Here is a 16,494-nt window from a genome sequence, read left to right as displayed (position 1 = left end):
GCCCTTCTCCCTTTCCAACGTTTTGGACTTACCGACGGCGTACACGGTGGTCATAGAGAAGGGAAACTGCTTGGAGAGCGCTAATTGAAAATCGTTCAAGTATCATTTTGTCGACTGTATGTAAACTAGAGACCTAAAGTTTTTTTTTTTTTTTTTTTAATTAATTGTTTATCCTTTATCAAAATATAAATTAATTTCAATCACTCAACCTTCATTAATTATTGAATTAGTAAGTTTTCAGCAGATTTCAATGGACCACCCGGTAATATAGACAACAGTTAAGAAATGAAAGTTCACTGTTCAGGTTACTAAGTAAAAAAAAAACGTGTGAGCTAAAGAATGCACCCGGTTTTCATCAATAGTCAAAAATTGAACTTTTTATACTTTTTAGTATTCGGTGTATCAGTTAAAAATATTGGATACCTTGCTTATAATCATTTAAGGGCCATAAGATGTGCTCAAAGATTTATCAAACCTTATCAAAATTTAACCCTAGTTGAAGGGATAATTGTTGAACAAAAAACGAGGAACATTATCTTGTATTATGTTTGCTAAAATATGGCCTGAGAAGCATCAAACTTTGCCTTAGTAAGTTTGTTGATTGTTCCTAGGAGAAACGATATATGTGCAGGCAGAAAATATCAACTCAAAATTGGGACAGTCTACTTTACATACATATACTATACATTTCATTCAAATCTTAGTTTAAATTTTTTGTGTACTTATGTATAAATTAGCAAATGTTTTTTGTAAGGAATACATATTAGAATTTTTTTTTTCAAAATCAGGAATTCTAGCCCCCAATTTTAATCTTAGGCCTCTTCATTATTTGTTTATATAGTCATCCCCTAACTTTTACAAAAAAAGTTAAGTTATTAGAGGGGACAATTACTTCAGGGCCCGCTCTTGTCCGACTCTTTTGTAAAGATAGGGATGCTTGGATTATTCAGTAAAACCGTAATTCTAAAAATAAAATATACATTTTTTTTCTATAAAAAAAGTCATTTGATAAATATGATAATTATTAATTTTTTTTAAAATGCTTTATTCTTCAAGAAAAAAAAGAGCTGATTACTTTTTTTTTTTTTTAAGTAAACCTGATCTTTTTCTTAATGAAAGAAATAACTGTACATTTATCTTTGCCTCGGGCGCCTCTCACGCTAGAATTGCCGAAAAATTATGATTATAGTATATCACCGAGCACTTGAAAAACATTCAAGTTGGGTAGTTTTATTTTTGAGTAAATGTCGTCATTCTATTTTGATTCTTAGTATGAACCATTCTTTAGTTTTTCTTTATAAATGGGTACATTGAAAGCTGCCAAATATATAAATGTCATCAAAATTATGCTGTTTCTCAAATTTACCATATCGTTTGTGACCTCATTAAAAGAAAAATCACTTTTTGAAGAAAAAATACCTAATTTCGATATATTTATAAAATAACTATACTTAAGATTTTAAAGCATTCTATTTAATTGAAAGCCTATGTGCCATATCCGTCTAGTTAACTAAGTAGAAGAAAAAACATTCTACGATAAGAAAAAACTAGGTTTAAATACAATATCAGTCCCTAACCTCACAAGCATTATATGTAGCTGTTATATATAGATATAATGATTAATTTTGTGCAAGTAAAAAAAATTAATATTACTTTTTATTACATACTATAAATGTTTTTTGGGTAGTTATTCATAGATTGTGTTAGAAAAATGACTTGGTATAATCTTTTAGATCCGTTGTCAATCCTTACAGTAACATAATATTTTTTGGGATACGCAAAAAATGATTACACGGGGATTGATAATTAAATCTTTGTAATTTTTTTTTTTTTTTTAACTACTATGTTTATTTACTAACTCTTGTCATATTTGACCTAATACGTATCTCCCTTTTAAGCAATATAAAAATGTAACATCTCTGTTGTACAAAAAAAGAAATTCTTAAGTAACACATTTTCCCATTTCTGATACGATGGTTTAACGAAACCATTTGCAAAACCCTTATTTCAAAAAGCCTACAAATCCACTCTTATTATAAAATAAAGGAATACTCCATTTTTGCAACCATGAAACCACCGTACATATACATTTTACTACCCCTATGTCGTTGGCTACCGGGATATGTATATCTGTGTTTGTGTCGTTCATATTATCATACTTTGGTTTATTTATCTGGCACGCTATTCAAGCGAGTCTCTGATAATATTGTGTAACTTTAAACCATAGTGTGAGGCGCGCGAAAAAGTTTGTAGAAGCACTTTTAGCATGGCTGGAGTTTGAAGGAGAGGATTGGCCAGGCCTTCTCTGGTCTTTTAAATAACGAATACTCCCCTTAATGTTAAACTCCATGTAATGACTCAAATTGGTAACTTATAAGTATGCTTTAGTAGAGACAAGGTCTGACCTTTTGTGATAAGACAGTCTGTGATGTAGATATGTATGTACTAGTTTGTCTTGCTTAAAGAAAAAAGTTTCAAGGCTTTCTTTTCTTTTTTGTCACGGTAGTTTGACAACTTTGTTAACCATTTTTCTTCGTATTGTGTTTATACATATACACTATACAGACTTTAAAATAGACCCTATATGAAAATATAAATTATCATCATTTGTATATTTCAATACTAATAATTTTTTTATTTATTATCACAGTGTCTTAAGCCAACCAAGTGCGAATGTCCAACGCCAAGTAAGTTGAAATTCATTGTTGTAAAGTAATGAAAGGTTTTTTTATGACCATATCGTTATACATAATGATTCAGGTTGTTTCATGTTAGACTGCGTCAAAAGAATACTTAAACTTTTTTTTCTCATTTCAAGGACTTTATTTAAGAGTAGGTATTAAATATATATATATATATTTTTTTTTTAGATTTGGATTATGGCATACAAGTCAAAAAAGAAGAAAAAAATCAGACGTGCGATCCTGGAAAATGTACGTAAATTAATTTATTATTACGTAGGGATTTTTCAACTTAGTAAATATAGTTTTTCTTTTCTATCCTACTTGATGAATTTTCTCAAATATAGCAAAGGATTTTATTGGCAGTCATGGTGGTGGTGGTGATAGATCCGCAGATGATTCTATTGAAAAGAGTAATAGCCCAGAAGATAGTGGCAACATTCATAATTCAAATGAATCTGATGCGTCCAATGAATACACATCATCTACGGGAATACAACATCACACCAAACAACTATCGATCCATTCAACGTCGAGTGAATATACCGATGAACACAGCACTTATCGTGATTCGGAAGAGTATGAATACAGTGATACAAAAGAGCATTTGAGTTTAAAGTACGATGATGATTATACGGGTAAGGACACATTTGAATATTCAGAAGAGGATTCAAGTATTGAGAAGGATGATTTTTGGGCTGACAAGCCAAAGAGTCAAATTTCAAAGCCTTATTCTTTTCCGCATAAGACAAGCAACTATCGGGAATACAAAGATAACGGAATAGGGGATCCATATAGTGATTATAAGTCAAATATTGGGAAATTGAATGACAATGTTCGGGATTTGGGAGCAAGTAATACATCGTTTTCTAAGGGAACGTTGGATAATTCACAAGAATACTTATCTAACCGCATTGATGAAAAAAACCCTGAAAATCAAAGAAAGAAAATAAGGGAGTATAATTTTAATCATAAATTCAAAAGTGATGGACATCACTTAAGTAAAGAAGAAGATAAAAAATCTTCTGAAAAGAAACATCTTCAAAATGTACATGATTCATATAACATTAGTAATGTGAAACAAGACATTGGCACATTTACCGATTATGGCAATAAGAGTGACAGAGTTAATGATTCGGATTCAAACATCCCTAAAGAAAACGTGGAAAAGCCACGTAACCTTGTTGCAAGTATGGTCAACACCTCAGACTCAAATAATTTAAGTGTAGATCAAAACATAAGAGAATCTATTGAAGATAGGGGGCGTTTTGACCCTTATCATCATGAAAAAATGGATGTCAAAAATAGTTTCAGTGAAAGACATAGGGATGATGAAGAAGTTGTGACTAAAGCAACAACAACAAGTCTGAAAAAGGAAAAGTCATTTGAGGGAAATGAGCTCGATTATAGGGAAGACGTAATTCCTGGAATTAAAATAGGACAATTAAAAGATTCAAATGAAGAGTCTTTGGAAGCCAGAGCCAAAAGTGAAGAATCTCTAGAAGATTTCATAACTTATGAAAATGATAATCCTCGTAGTTCTGAGAAAAATAATCCAACGTTTTCAAACAAAAAGACACCAGGGGTATTGATGATCAAACTAAAAGACACCAGGGATATTAGTAATGTCGTAATAGATCAAAATCGCACTGATATATCAGGGGAAGAAAAATTTGATAGTGTCAAAATTCCAAAAATACTCCGGAAGTTAAATTTGGAAAGTTCTCAGAGGAAAGAGGTTTGGCAGGATCCAGAGGAAACGAGGGAACGGGAAATAGTCATCACCGATTCCAAAAGAGGACTCCAATCAATTGCTGTGATTGAAACTCCAGCTCATGAAATAGAAAAGTCCATTACGACACAAACAAATGATCCAATATCGTATGATCAGGAAAAGATTTTAAAGGGTGAAAAAGCGGGAATACTGAAAAAAAATATTGATAATGAGATAGAATATTCAAATTATTCTCGGTTGGATGAACAAAATTCTCAACTTAGCTCTGAGAGTGTTATTGAAGATCCAAATCATGCTACCAATTATCCATTATCTCATCGTATAAAGAACTTTTTGAAGCATGAAAAGGAACCCATTACGGTGAATATTAATCAAGAGAAGAGGCCCATTGTCTCACCCTCGTCCCCGAGGAAGGCTTTATTTACCCCCATGCAAAATACGGTTAATGTACACATAGAAAGATCAACCCAAAAGGTTCAGCAAGGGATAAAACCCTCTACAATTCAACAGAAGAATTCACACAACAGAGGATTAAATTTGATCAAGGTTCCACAAGATACGAGCCTTATCTGCTTTAGGTATTTACATTTTTTTTTTCTAAAACATCTTAAAATATCATTATAAATTTTTAGGAAATCATCTCTTTATCGAGAAAGATGTCGTAAGATATTTTGCTCCTCAGTCGAAGACTGTCCTCCGTGCTCTAATTGTGTTTCAAGGCTTTGTCAACCAAGAGAAAACTGCTGTTTGATCCACGAGGATTGCCTTACAAATCAGTTTTGCTCGCATGCTCACCAGGTAATTAATAATTTCTTAGAGTTTGCAAAAAAAAAAGAAAAAGAACCTCCAGAAAGAGTTCAGTCTAGATTTGGTTAATAAGGGGGTTGAGAATTCACATGGATATTAATGCCAACTTTAATTGGAACTTGGGATGCTGTTTTTAATATCACAAATGTATTTCTTTTTTGAAAAATTATCCAATTATCCAAATAATTTATTTAGTAAATAAAAGGTGATCCTTCAAAAAAAAAAACTATATAACAAATCATGAATATTTTGAATGGAGTATCCTTACAAAAAAGTTGATAAACTTATCTCATAGTTCATATAAATCCATATTATTATTAAAAAAACTTATTTTTCATTTATTTAGTATCTCTTCTATTCATATAGATTCCTGAATTTCTTCAATCTCTGAAATGTAGAGAAAGTTTACAAATTAGAATTGATACTAATTGTAAAGTATAAAAACAATTACCAATTTGAGACAGGGCGTAGAATAGTGAGAGACACATTCTCCCAAGACTGTAATTTGGTGGTGGGGGATTATGGTATATATTATATGAAGTACAAAGAAATTCATTATTTTTACAATGGATCACTTTAGAATTATGGATCTCGCTTTGAATATGGTAATATTTATTTCCTACTGAAAAAACTATTTAGACATTTTTGTGATTGTTTGACCCAGTGTTGTTTGAGCTTGTGTCAAAGATGGGCACCAGCAAAGAGCAAATACGCCATATTTTACAGCTTTTCTATAATGAAAGAGAAAATACAAGACAGGTGACTGAAAATGAGAATAATGTTCATAGTTCCTGATACTGTAGCCAATCAAGTGCAATTTTGGTTTTGTCGATTCTCTTGCAGTAATTATGATGTCAAAGACTTTCTAGAATTTGTCGAAGATTATGGATAAAATAATCGAAATCTTCGAGTACGATTAATTTTTCAATTTAGCCATATTTATAGATAAACTCTTAATTGATAATGTATGGTTCCCAATAGGACATGAGCTTTGTGTATTAATAGTATTTTGCGTACATATCTGTGGATAGTGACATTACCTTACGACTATGAAATTCGAACAAGTTGTGTTTTTGTGTTGGAAGTTTGTTTAGTAATTTGTTGATTATACTATAGTAATTAGTATTAAAAAATAGATTTTGCTCAAGGCCCATAAAGACTTTACATATAAAATCAAATTTCACAAATTAAATTCAAATATTTTTCTTCGGCATGGATTTTTTTTTTTTTTTTTGAGCAAAACTGTTATGAAGAGAACTCAAAGTCCAAAACAGTTTTGAATCATTGTATCAATAGAAAAATGATGAGTTACATTCTAGACATTGATTTTTTAGACATATATATATATATATATATAGGTTATTCCATGGACAGTTTACAGTTTTTTATTTTTTTTCATTCAATTTGAATAAAATTTGGTATGTCAAGGAACTTATTATTGGGAAAACTTTAAAAAATCAGATCTGTAACTAAATCCAACTGATGAATTTGATCAAAAATTGTCTTGAAGACCCTTGAGTTTTTTATTGTAGTTTATAAACCACTCATCTGATGAATGTATATAATACATCAATAGATACTTAATAGCTATTAAGTTATGCAATAAAATACTTTAGACATTTTTTTTTAATATTCTCTTATAAAAAAGTAAGATTGACCTTTTTACATATTTTTTTGCACCTTCCATATCTAAAAACTACTTATGATTTTGATAAAACTTTTATCAGAACAAGATAAATTTAATATACCACTTTAAAGAAATAGAGTGTTATATTATAATTAAATTTACTAAAGCATTGGATATATAAATAAAACAAGACAAAAATCAATGTAACTAAGCTACCACCTATAAGTTTTATTTGTTTGCCTCAACTTTGTATGTATACATGGGTTCCCAATATTATATCAACATAGTAAAATTATACTACTTGAATTGTTTAGTTATTTAAGTGATAGCTTAGTTTAATTATTAATGGGTCTTATAATATTGATACAACCAATAGTTTAAATGGCCATGAAAAGAACTCAAAGTCCACGCCAGTTTTTTATAATTTCATTAATAGTTTCAAAATGATGAGTTTCACTGTAGGCTTTTATTTTCTTATAGAGATATATGTATGTATACAGTGTGGTCAAGATAAATTGGAAAAATATTTAAAGACTTTCATCGTACAAACAAGATGGGTTGGAACCATTTATTTTTTATTTTTGAAAGCTATATTTAATGATATTCAAGTATTTATAATGAGATTTATTTTTCTTGATAATCTCGGCCACACGGCTCCAGAGGCTTTGGCAGCCCCGGGGGACCGTGCAAAGATCCGGCTTTGCTATTCTACGGGTAATGGACTTAGTCAGGGCATCCACAGACGAATCATATTTGGTACAGGCCTCATGCTCCATCCTTCCTTAACATATAAATCGCCTGGTTTCGAGTTGGGCAGGCCGCAAATCCAGGATCCAAAAGTGAGGAGATTTTGTGGCCAAGACATCCTGCATTTTTTTGGGCTTGCGAGGCAGTGCGCAGTCTTATTGGAAGGTGTAATTTCTTCCTTGGGTTACTCTATCTATCCAGGTTATGTAAATTAAAAGTGCAAAACGAGAACTAGTACAATGGTAAAGATGGAGCTGCATGAGGTCCGCCAGGCCTCCCAAAGCTTGCGGCGCCGTGTGACACTTACTAGTCAGTTAGTCCTTCCGAAATAACCTCATGATTCCAGATCTGTGACTCCTTTTTGCTGATAAACACTATTCCTTCTTTATTTCCTCACTGTGGTCTATTTTTCTTATTCTTCAAATCTATAGCTGAGATACAGCAGTACAAACTAAAAGTATAGTTCAAACCTATAATATAAATAATAAAAAGGCGGCGAATATGTCATACAGCTAAATCTCTTAGTGCATAAATTACTGGGTTGCGAAAATGTATGCTGAAAAATTACCGGCTGTGAAAAGGTTCACAAACAATTACCGGTCACGAAAAATGATCATGCTACTCTCAAGACAAAAATAGCTGCCAGTCAATTTATCACGGCGTTACACTTTATTTTCTTGTCAGCGATAGATGTTTATCCTCTTTACCCCTAATTATGTTTCTGAAAGTTGTTTGATCTAATGATAATACTGTATTTGATTAGCTGTGAACAATTCTGAACAATTATTTAATAATAGTTAAATTGGTGATTTTTTGCCTTTTTTTCTGTTTATTTTTTAGGTAAGTAGATAAATATCCTCTTTTATCTTTAACTAAAGCATACTAAAAAATGCATATTATCTGCAAGGTGGTGTCAAGATGACACATTTAGAGACGAATTTTCACAGCCTTCTATTTGAGAAACATATACCTGTCATTTAAATTGATGTATATTTCGATATATTAAAGCATAAAAAATTTGTTACAAAACAAAACTGAGGTCTCTAGCTTACGTACCAGTCCAGAAAATGACACTTGAATGTGATCCATAATTTTCATTCGTGCACTCCAAGAAGTTGCCCGTCCCTAGGACGACCGTCTACGCCATCAGGAAGTCTGAAACGTCAGAGAGGAAGAAGGGCTCTGTCAAAAAGGACAGACTGGAACTGGAGAAGTTAAAAAAGATATCTCAGACCAATTCTCGCAAGTCCATGAGGGTTCGTGCAAGAGATCTTGGGGTTTTACTCCTGACTGTCAAGAGAACTATCACAAAAGTGTGTGGAAAGAGGCTTGACAAGGTGGAGAGACCATGTTTTAACACAACAGAAAGAAATCCATCTCCTCCTTTGCAAGAATCTTTTGAACTTTTTTTTAACACTTTTGGCCCCCTACAACCCTGATACCAACCCCCTCAAATACAACTTTTTGTGCATGTTGAGGGGAAGGCCTGTAGTGTCGGTCTTCCAAACACTGAGTCCCTCAAAGCCACTGTCAGACAGCAGTGGGTGCCAGGCCTTGTGCCGCCGACTGGACGCCATCATTACCACTAAGGGAGGCTACATTAACTATTAAAAGAGCTCAGACACACATATATTTATAGTACCCATTTTGAAGAAAATTGTTTAATTAATTAATAAATTATATCTGGTTGAAGTTTAAAATTCAAAGTGTTCAGATTATATGGACCACTTGGTATTTTCTATTAAATAATATTATCAATCATGGAGTTGTATATCGAATTTCTAATTCTGTCGGAAGTTAATGGGTTAACGTTACATTCATTTTTATATTTTTATAATTGGAACCAAAATAACTGGGTTAAAGAAGCAGATAAAAAGGCTCATGATAGCCACATCATTCGTAAAAAAAGATATACTAATAATCCTACGAAATTCTGATTGGTTATCTAAGCCTTTTCCTTATAAAAAAACGGAGGACAAAAAGATACAGATCAATTGTGAAAAGAAAATTCAAGAAGCGTAATATTACCATCAATTTTTGAAAGGTAAAGAGAAGTATTATTTCATTCTAATACGTAATCATTCATAGAAAAAAATATTTGAATGGAAACTTCAATTCATTCAAATACTGTGTAGATTTCATGAAACTGATATGATTTATTATAATGCTCAACAAAAAAATTGTTACATACATATATTTTTTAACAATCAAATAGAAGGATTTTAGGAAAAATGGCTAGGGAAAAAAATGAAGTGACAAAGTGTAAAAAATGGTAAAATTATTTTAATCTGATAATAATACTAAACACCAATATAATATATATTAATATAAAAGAAAAATAAACAAACACGACAGCGGTTCGAATGGAAGGAATGATAATCACTTAATTCTCAGTTATCAATTATAATATAATTGGACATGATGAATTATTCCTATTGAACAAGACACATAGATTGATTAACAAGCATTAGCATAATATCAGACATGAACAATGATTTCCACCTTGTTATTATCCAGGATATGTAAGAAGAAGAGGCTGTGCCGAGACAAAACACTGAGAAGATTCTGGGAGGGAGTCAAAGATCAGTACAGTCAGATTGCTCCAACTGTACTATAAAGCTCAGTAGAGTTAAGGCAATCTGAAATTTACATTATAACAATGGTGTTTCTCTCTTAAGCATGATTTCCAATCCAAAGAGAACGGAGCAGGCTGCATTACGCAGTTACTCAAAGGACTGGAATTCATACTTCCAGTGGATATCAAGCCAAATTATGAGAACCCTAACAATTGACTTCTTGGCTCTTTCATGGAATTTTTATGTGTATTTTTCTACTATGATACAACGACATTATAAAATGTAACTCCCAACTATTAACACTCTACATATTCATTCATTCCAATTTAGAATGAAAATCCGGCTTCAACTACATTAACTTGTAAAGCAAATATAAATGTCGAATCCTTTGTCAATATTTAATTACATCAATATATTTATTTATTGATATATATATTATGACGACAGAAATGCCTCTAAAATTATTTATTCAATACTTATGTAACTATCTAGTTTGGTTAATTGCGGTACGTATGGTTGGGGGGAAGTTTTCAGGGTTTTGAAGGCCTTATATTTCTCAATATATTATGTTATTGCTTTTCCGTCAATTCATGAGTCTTTTCCAATATGAATAATTCATCATGTCTAATGAGATAAATATAATACAGAAATCAACAAATAACTAAACTAATTAAGTGATGAACACTTGTTCCATTAAAACCACTGTCGTGTTTGTTTATTTTCTTTTATACTAATACATATTATATCAGTGATACGTATTATTATCAGATTAAAATAATTTTGCCCTCTTTTCCACTTTGTCACTTTTCCTTTTTTTTTTCCTCGCCATTTTTACTGACTACCAATAGAAATGTATAATGTACTCATACATTAAATAATATAAAGAACAGATTTTTATTGGCCTTGGAAGAGACACTATGCGACTTTCATAGCATACAAACGACATATAATTAACATTAGTGGCTGACTATTTCTTTTTTTCAACGACTATATACATAGTATAAAACTATTCCATGTACGATAGAATAAGAAAAATAATATCCCTTCTACTTTTACGATTCATGAAATTCTTTTGAAATCCTTTTTTTTATTTTTACGCAAATTTACTTGTCTAAGAAAAAAGTTTATAAAGTTATGATTACAATTTTTTTTGGTCCATTTATGAGTATCCGTTTTCTCTCTATCTAGAGTTAGAGTCCATACAAAAAAAAATACTACATTCAATGTGATTGCCCTTATTTTAAGCATCCAAGGGGTGACTCCCCGTCGCTGACTAGAAACTAGTACTCCGAACGTCTTTCAAAATATTTTGAAAGACGTTCTGAGAACTACTATTACAATATATGTTTTTAAATGTTATTAAAATGGGTAAGGTGGAGTAGTGGGACTGAATAAGTATAAGTACTATTATCTTAACTCCATCTGACCACCTAGGAATTGTCTTTGAATTCCATATATACGAGGGTTGTCTCAAAATTTTCCGCCTTTACAAAGATACAAGACATTTTCCCAGATTTTTAATTTTTATTTTTCAACATAGTCTCCTTGAAACACTAATCACTTCTCCAAGCGATGCTCCCATCTCTGCAATTCTTCCAAATGGAACTCTGCGTTTTTTTCGGCAAAATAATAGTTCCGATATGTATTAACTTAGATGCGTTAAATTTTAACACAGCAAGCTTTGATCAGTCTGCTATTGTTTGAACCTATTTAAAGGCCGATGTCGAGGGAAAAATGGCAGGGGCAAAAATTGAAAAGGGACAATATTGGGAAAATGGCAAATTATTTTATGCTAATACAATATAAATCACCAAAATAATTTATATTAAAATTAACTTAATTATACGGTATCAATTATAAGAACAAGCATTAAATATATTGTGAAATATAAGGTACCTAGAGGGCCTGAAACCTTCTCATAGAGTTGTCCCCAACCATATGTACCGCAATTAACCAAATTAGATCATTACCTGAGTCTCGAACAAATATTTTTAGTGACATTTATGTCGTCATTTATATTTATTCAATAAATAAATATATTAATGGAATTAAGCATTAACAAAGGAATTTACGCAAATATTTGTTTTACAAGTTCCTCAAGTTGAAACCAGATTATCATACTAAATTGGATTGAATGAATATAAAGAGTTATACTATGCATATTCTCAGATAGTTATCATGGACAACCATTATAACAAACGTAGTTACATATTCAAATGTAATTCAACCATACTAGAAAAATACACTTAAATACACATTCCTTGTAAGAGCCTATAAGTCACTTGTTATGGTTCTCATAAATTGGCATGATCTCCATTGTAAGTATGAATTCATAGTCTTAGAGGATTTGAGTCATATGAGTAACTACGTAATGCAACCTATTTCTTTGCATTTGGAAATGAAAGAATGTTTATCAAAAGAGACGAAGACCATCGTCTAATTATATTATAATTGATAACGAAGAATTAAGAGATTAGAACTTCTTCCATTCGAATCGCTGTTGTATTAGTTTATTTTTCATTTATCTTAATATATATTATTTTGGTATATATTCATTAGTGTCTATGTAGTGTCCAAACTTGCAAGGACTTGTTTGGTTTATAAGACATAAAATAACTTCTAATATGAGTAATAAGAAAGTTACTTTTTTAGTCTTGGTATAGTCAGTATAGGGATACTGTCGAAGTTTAAACGGTACTATACATAATTTATATTATAACTTGCAGCTCCACTACGTTATTAAAACAATTGGCCTGCCAATGACGTACCTCCTTAAATCGCTCACTCCCGAAAAAAATTGTTCTATATAAAAAAGCAAGAATAAAAACTCTCTTTACAAAAAAGTCTATAAATTTCTTAGCTATAACTTACTCCAAACAAAAATTCTTAAGATGCCCCTTTAAGTGTTTTATATTTTTAGTCAGGAGAGTATCGAAATAGAGGTGCCTATATTGGTAGCGGAACAAGTACGAAAATATTGTAAGTCCGACAACACTACACTTTTCCTTTGTATTCCTTATGTATTAATTATACAGGGATATGTATTTATTCATGTTTTTAAGTATTTATTTCTTAGTTATTCAAGGAATTTTAATAAATTTCTTTGTAATATACTTACAGACTCAAAACTAGAGTCAAACTTAATATTTTCTTCCCATTACCGAGTATATGTATCTAAAGCGAGGTCATTACGACTAGTATTTTTTGTTTGTTTAAAAAAAAAATCAATTGACAGTCCAATGAAACAATTCGAGTTAAAGAATTGCTTGGTAAGATATCACCCTAATTGAAAAAAGTTTTTATGTAGCATACATAAAAACCCTGATAGAAAAACACTAGAAGATAACCACTGTGACCAAGATGTTTTCTGCAACGTCTAACATAAACGTTATATATTTTTGTAAAAACCATATACCTCGTTAATGTCCTAAGTGTTACTTGGTTGAACATCCAATTATCTCAATATTAAGTTAAGAATAATTGCCTAAATAACAACAAGTTTACGGCCTTTTCTCTCTGTCTTTTTGGAAGATATAACAAAAATCCCATTGCCAAATAGAAACACTTTTTGTTGACTGACTTGCCAAAAACAATCTGAAAGCAACTTTTTTGAGGGAATTCTTGATTCATAAAGTTTTGGTGATTTGAATTCATCGAGTGTATTCGTTTTAACAAATTTATTTTACCTTTTGTGGATCTATTCATTGTGACCTATTTTTGTTATAAAAACATTCTTTTTGAACATAAAAAAGAATAAATATCTCTCTTATCAGTAAAAGAATGGAAAACTTATATAATGCAGAGATATTAAAAAAATCATGAAAAAGGGGTTAAGCTATATTTTTGCTACTTTCAAGTAGGTGATGGCCTATCAATAACAAGTTACATAAAAAAATAATATGTCCTATTGATTGATACATCTTTTTATTGCTTATTCAATACATTTATTTTCCTCATTCCACTAACTATAATGTTTTCTTTTAAAGAAAACTTTTTTCTATAGAAAAATCCCTTTTCATAAAAAAAAAACAAAAAACTATTATTAAAAAACAAAAAATATAGATAAAAATCTGTTTGACTTTCTGGAATTGAAATGTGGATTAGGAATGCTTCATTGGATTCGATGAAATCAAAATTTGAGATCTACTCTTTTTTCTTGTATTTCTCTCTTTGGTCGATGAAAGAATAGGCATTTTGAGTTATTTTACTGCTGTTGTTATTTTGTTTTTTTTTAAAGGATTTATCTATAGGGGCAAGCGTATGTCAAGCGTACATACCTTTCTGCCATCACCATTAATAGCACACTAATAAAATCCAAACTCAGCATAACCTTTAGTAAAATTATTTTAAATAATAAAATATATCATTTTCATAAATATGATGGATGATACAAATATATAGATGACAAGATTATGAATCTTTAAAAATTAGATGGGATAGAACGGAAGAATAACACTGAATTACATATGTTTTTTAAATAAAAGACGGAATTTACACTTATGGTGATTGTGTCCTTTTCCAGGTTTAGGCCTAAATGAAGGTGATTCCATTGAGACCCAACTATATTTTTTGTCACACACTATTGAATACGAATAGGTCAAAGATCTTACAAAAAAAATGGTGAAATCAAATATTTGGACGCCATATTTTAAAATTTTGCAATAATGTTTTTGTAGTATTTTTTTGCACATATGCCATTTTTCATTACATATTAGTTAAAGCTCTTATTCTTGAATGTATTTTAATGCAAAAAAAAAATGAGATCGGTCTATTGTCAATGGAGTTATGGCTAACTCAAGCACGAAGGCCTTTTGAAGATGGCCAAACTTTGGGGGGTCTACACAGGTATAAAATTTTTACACATGTTGTTTCTTTGTTGGGATAGACACCCTGACTAAAAATATCAAAATCAGTCCAATAATTGGGTATCCTGTATAAGTTTGCCGTACGTCATACTTTCTCTTTCTATCTCGAAATTGGAGACAGCGATAGTTGATATTCAATTCTCGCAACCTTTCATAAATAAGAAAACAACTTTGCTACGTCACGGGTAATTCAATTAGGGTTTGAGTTCACTCTTATCCGAGTTCATGGATGTCCAAGAAGAAAAACGTCTGTATGATTTTGCACACTACTACTCCCATGCAATGTATTCCTGAAAGTAATTATACTTTCATATACAGTCGTAATGCCTTACATAATTAGATATTATCTCCTCCGGCCTCATCCCTCAGTCAATGGATGGACTCCGAGAGAACTCTCCCCCTTCCCTCCTCTGAATTCTCCTTAAGAGCAGCCAACTTCTTCCGCACAATGAGACCTTCTATCTACTTTACGTGATTCTTCATAGTGTTAATTACTCGAATGACTCGATGCAGTCGAGATCCGTCTCCTTTTCCTTAAAAAAAAAAAAAAAAATTTGCAAACTTGCTACTAGAAAATACTAACAAAACGTATTTGGTTGGGCTTTCAAAAAGTTATTGGAAGTCAAACTTAATCAAATACATTTTTTTATTTATGGTCCCTCAACTCATAAACAAGCTCTAATTATTTGTATCAAAATGGAGTGTGGACTTCATTTCTATTCTTAAAAACAAAACTTTGTCAATTTCTATAAATAAAATTATTCTTATTAACCCTTTGGACTTACAATTAAGAAAAATTGATCGTCACAAAAAAAGAAAATGACAAATTGATATATTGGAAAGGGCATATCAAAGTCAATATAAGTTTCTCACATTAAATAAAGGTTTTTCAAAGCTCGAGTTGAAGTTATGGGATACTTTAACTCATCCCATCAATTTGAATACAAAGCCTATTATCGACTCAAATATTGGGTTGTATGCATATGTTTCGGACAATATGGAAAATAGGGCATTCTACAAAATACCCGGGCAAGGTGCAAAATGATTGGGTAATACCGGGAGTCGCGAAAGTCTTGACCGGTACTTCGATGGCTTTGTTCGAGGTTTCAGAGACTGTTTACGTAAATGTTGCGTAAATAAAAGTTAAAGACCGTTTTCAGATTAACAAGTTTTGTTTCAATAACATTTCGAAATTCATAATTGTTTTTGACATGGAGGCTAAAAGACATGAAGTAGCTGCTCTGCTTCGTGCAGGAATCAGCCACAAGGAGATCTCTGAGGCCACCAGCATGTCCGCCAGCACCATTGGCAGGATCAAGAGGAGGTGGGACAAGGGGGAAGGCCTTGAAAACAAGTCTCGAAGTAGGAGACCTGTCTTAAAGGCCACCAAGGCCACTAAGAAGAAGATCAGGGCCCAGATCAAGACAAACCCTCTTCTGAGCATCAGAACAATTGC

At 31.5% G+C, this 16,494-nt stretch overlaps 1 protein-coding gene across 4 annotated transcripts in view; it reads left to right on the top strand.

Annotated features, from left to right (window-relative positions):
* Window positions 1-16,494, top strand: part of LOC121129336 (uncharacterized) — a 227,360-nt gene that overhangs the window by 197,572 nt on the left and 13,294 nt on the right. For all 4 annotated transcript variants that reach the window (XM_040725045.2, XM_040725047.2, XM_040725048.2 and 1 more), the window contains 4 exons: window positions 2,651-2,687; window positions 2,871-2,933; window positions 3,029-4,994; window positions 5,049-5,214. In XM_040725045.2, coding sequence (XP_040580979.1) covers window positions 2,651-2,687; window positions 2,871-2,933; window positions 3,029-4,994; window positions 5,049-5,214 — 2,232 coding nt within the window. The remainder of the gene's footprint in view (window positions 1-2,650; window positions 2,688-2,870; window positions 2,934-3,028; window positions 4,995-5,048; window positions 5,215-16,494) is intronic.

Source organism: Lepeophtheirus salmonis, chromosome 14 (genome assembly GCF_016086655.4).
Source record: "Lepeophtheirus salmonis chromosome 14, UVic_Lsal_1.4, whole genome shotgun sequence".
Classification (NCBI taxonomy): domain Eukaryota; kingdom Metazoa; phylum Arthropoda; class Copepoda; order Siphonostomatoida; family Caligidae; genus Lepeophtheirus; species Lepeophtheirus salmonis.
The sequence above is the reverse complement of the archived record's forward strand: the minus strand, read 5'-3'. Positions and strand labels throughout refer to the sequence as shown.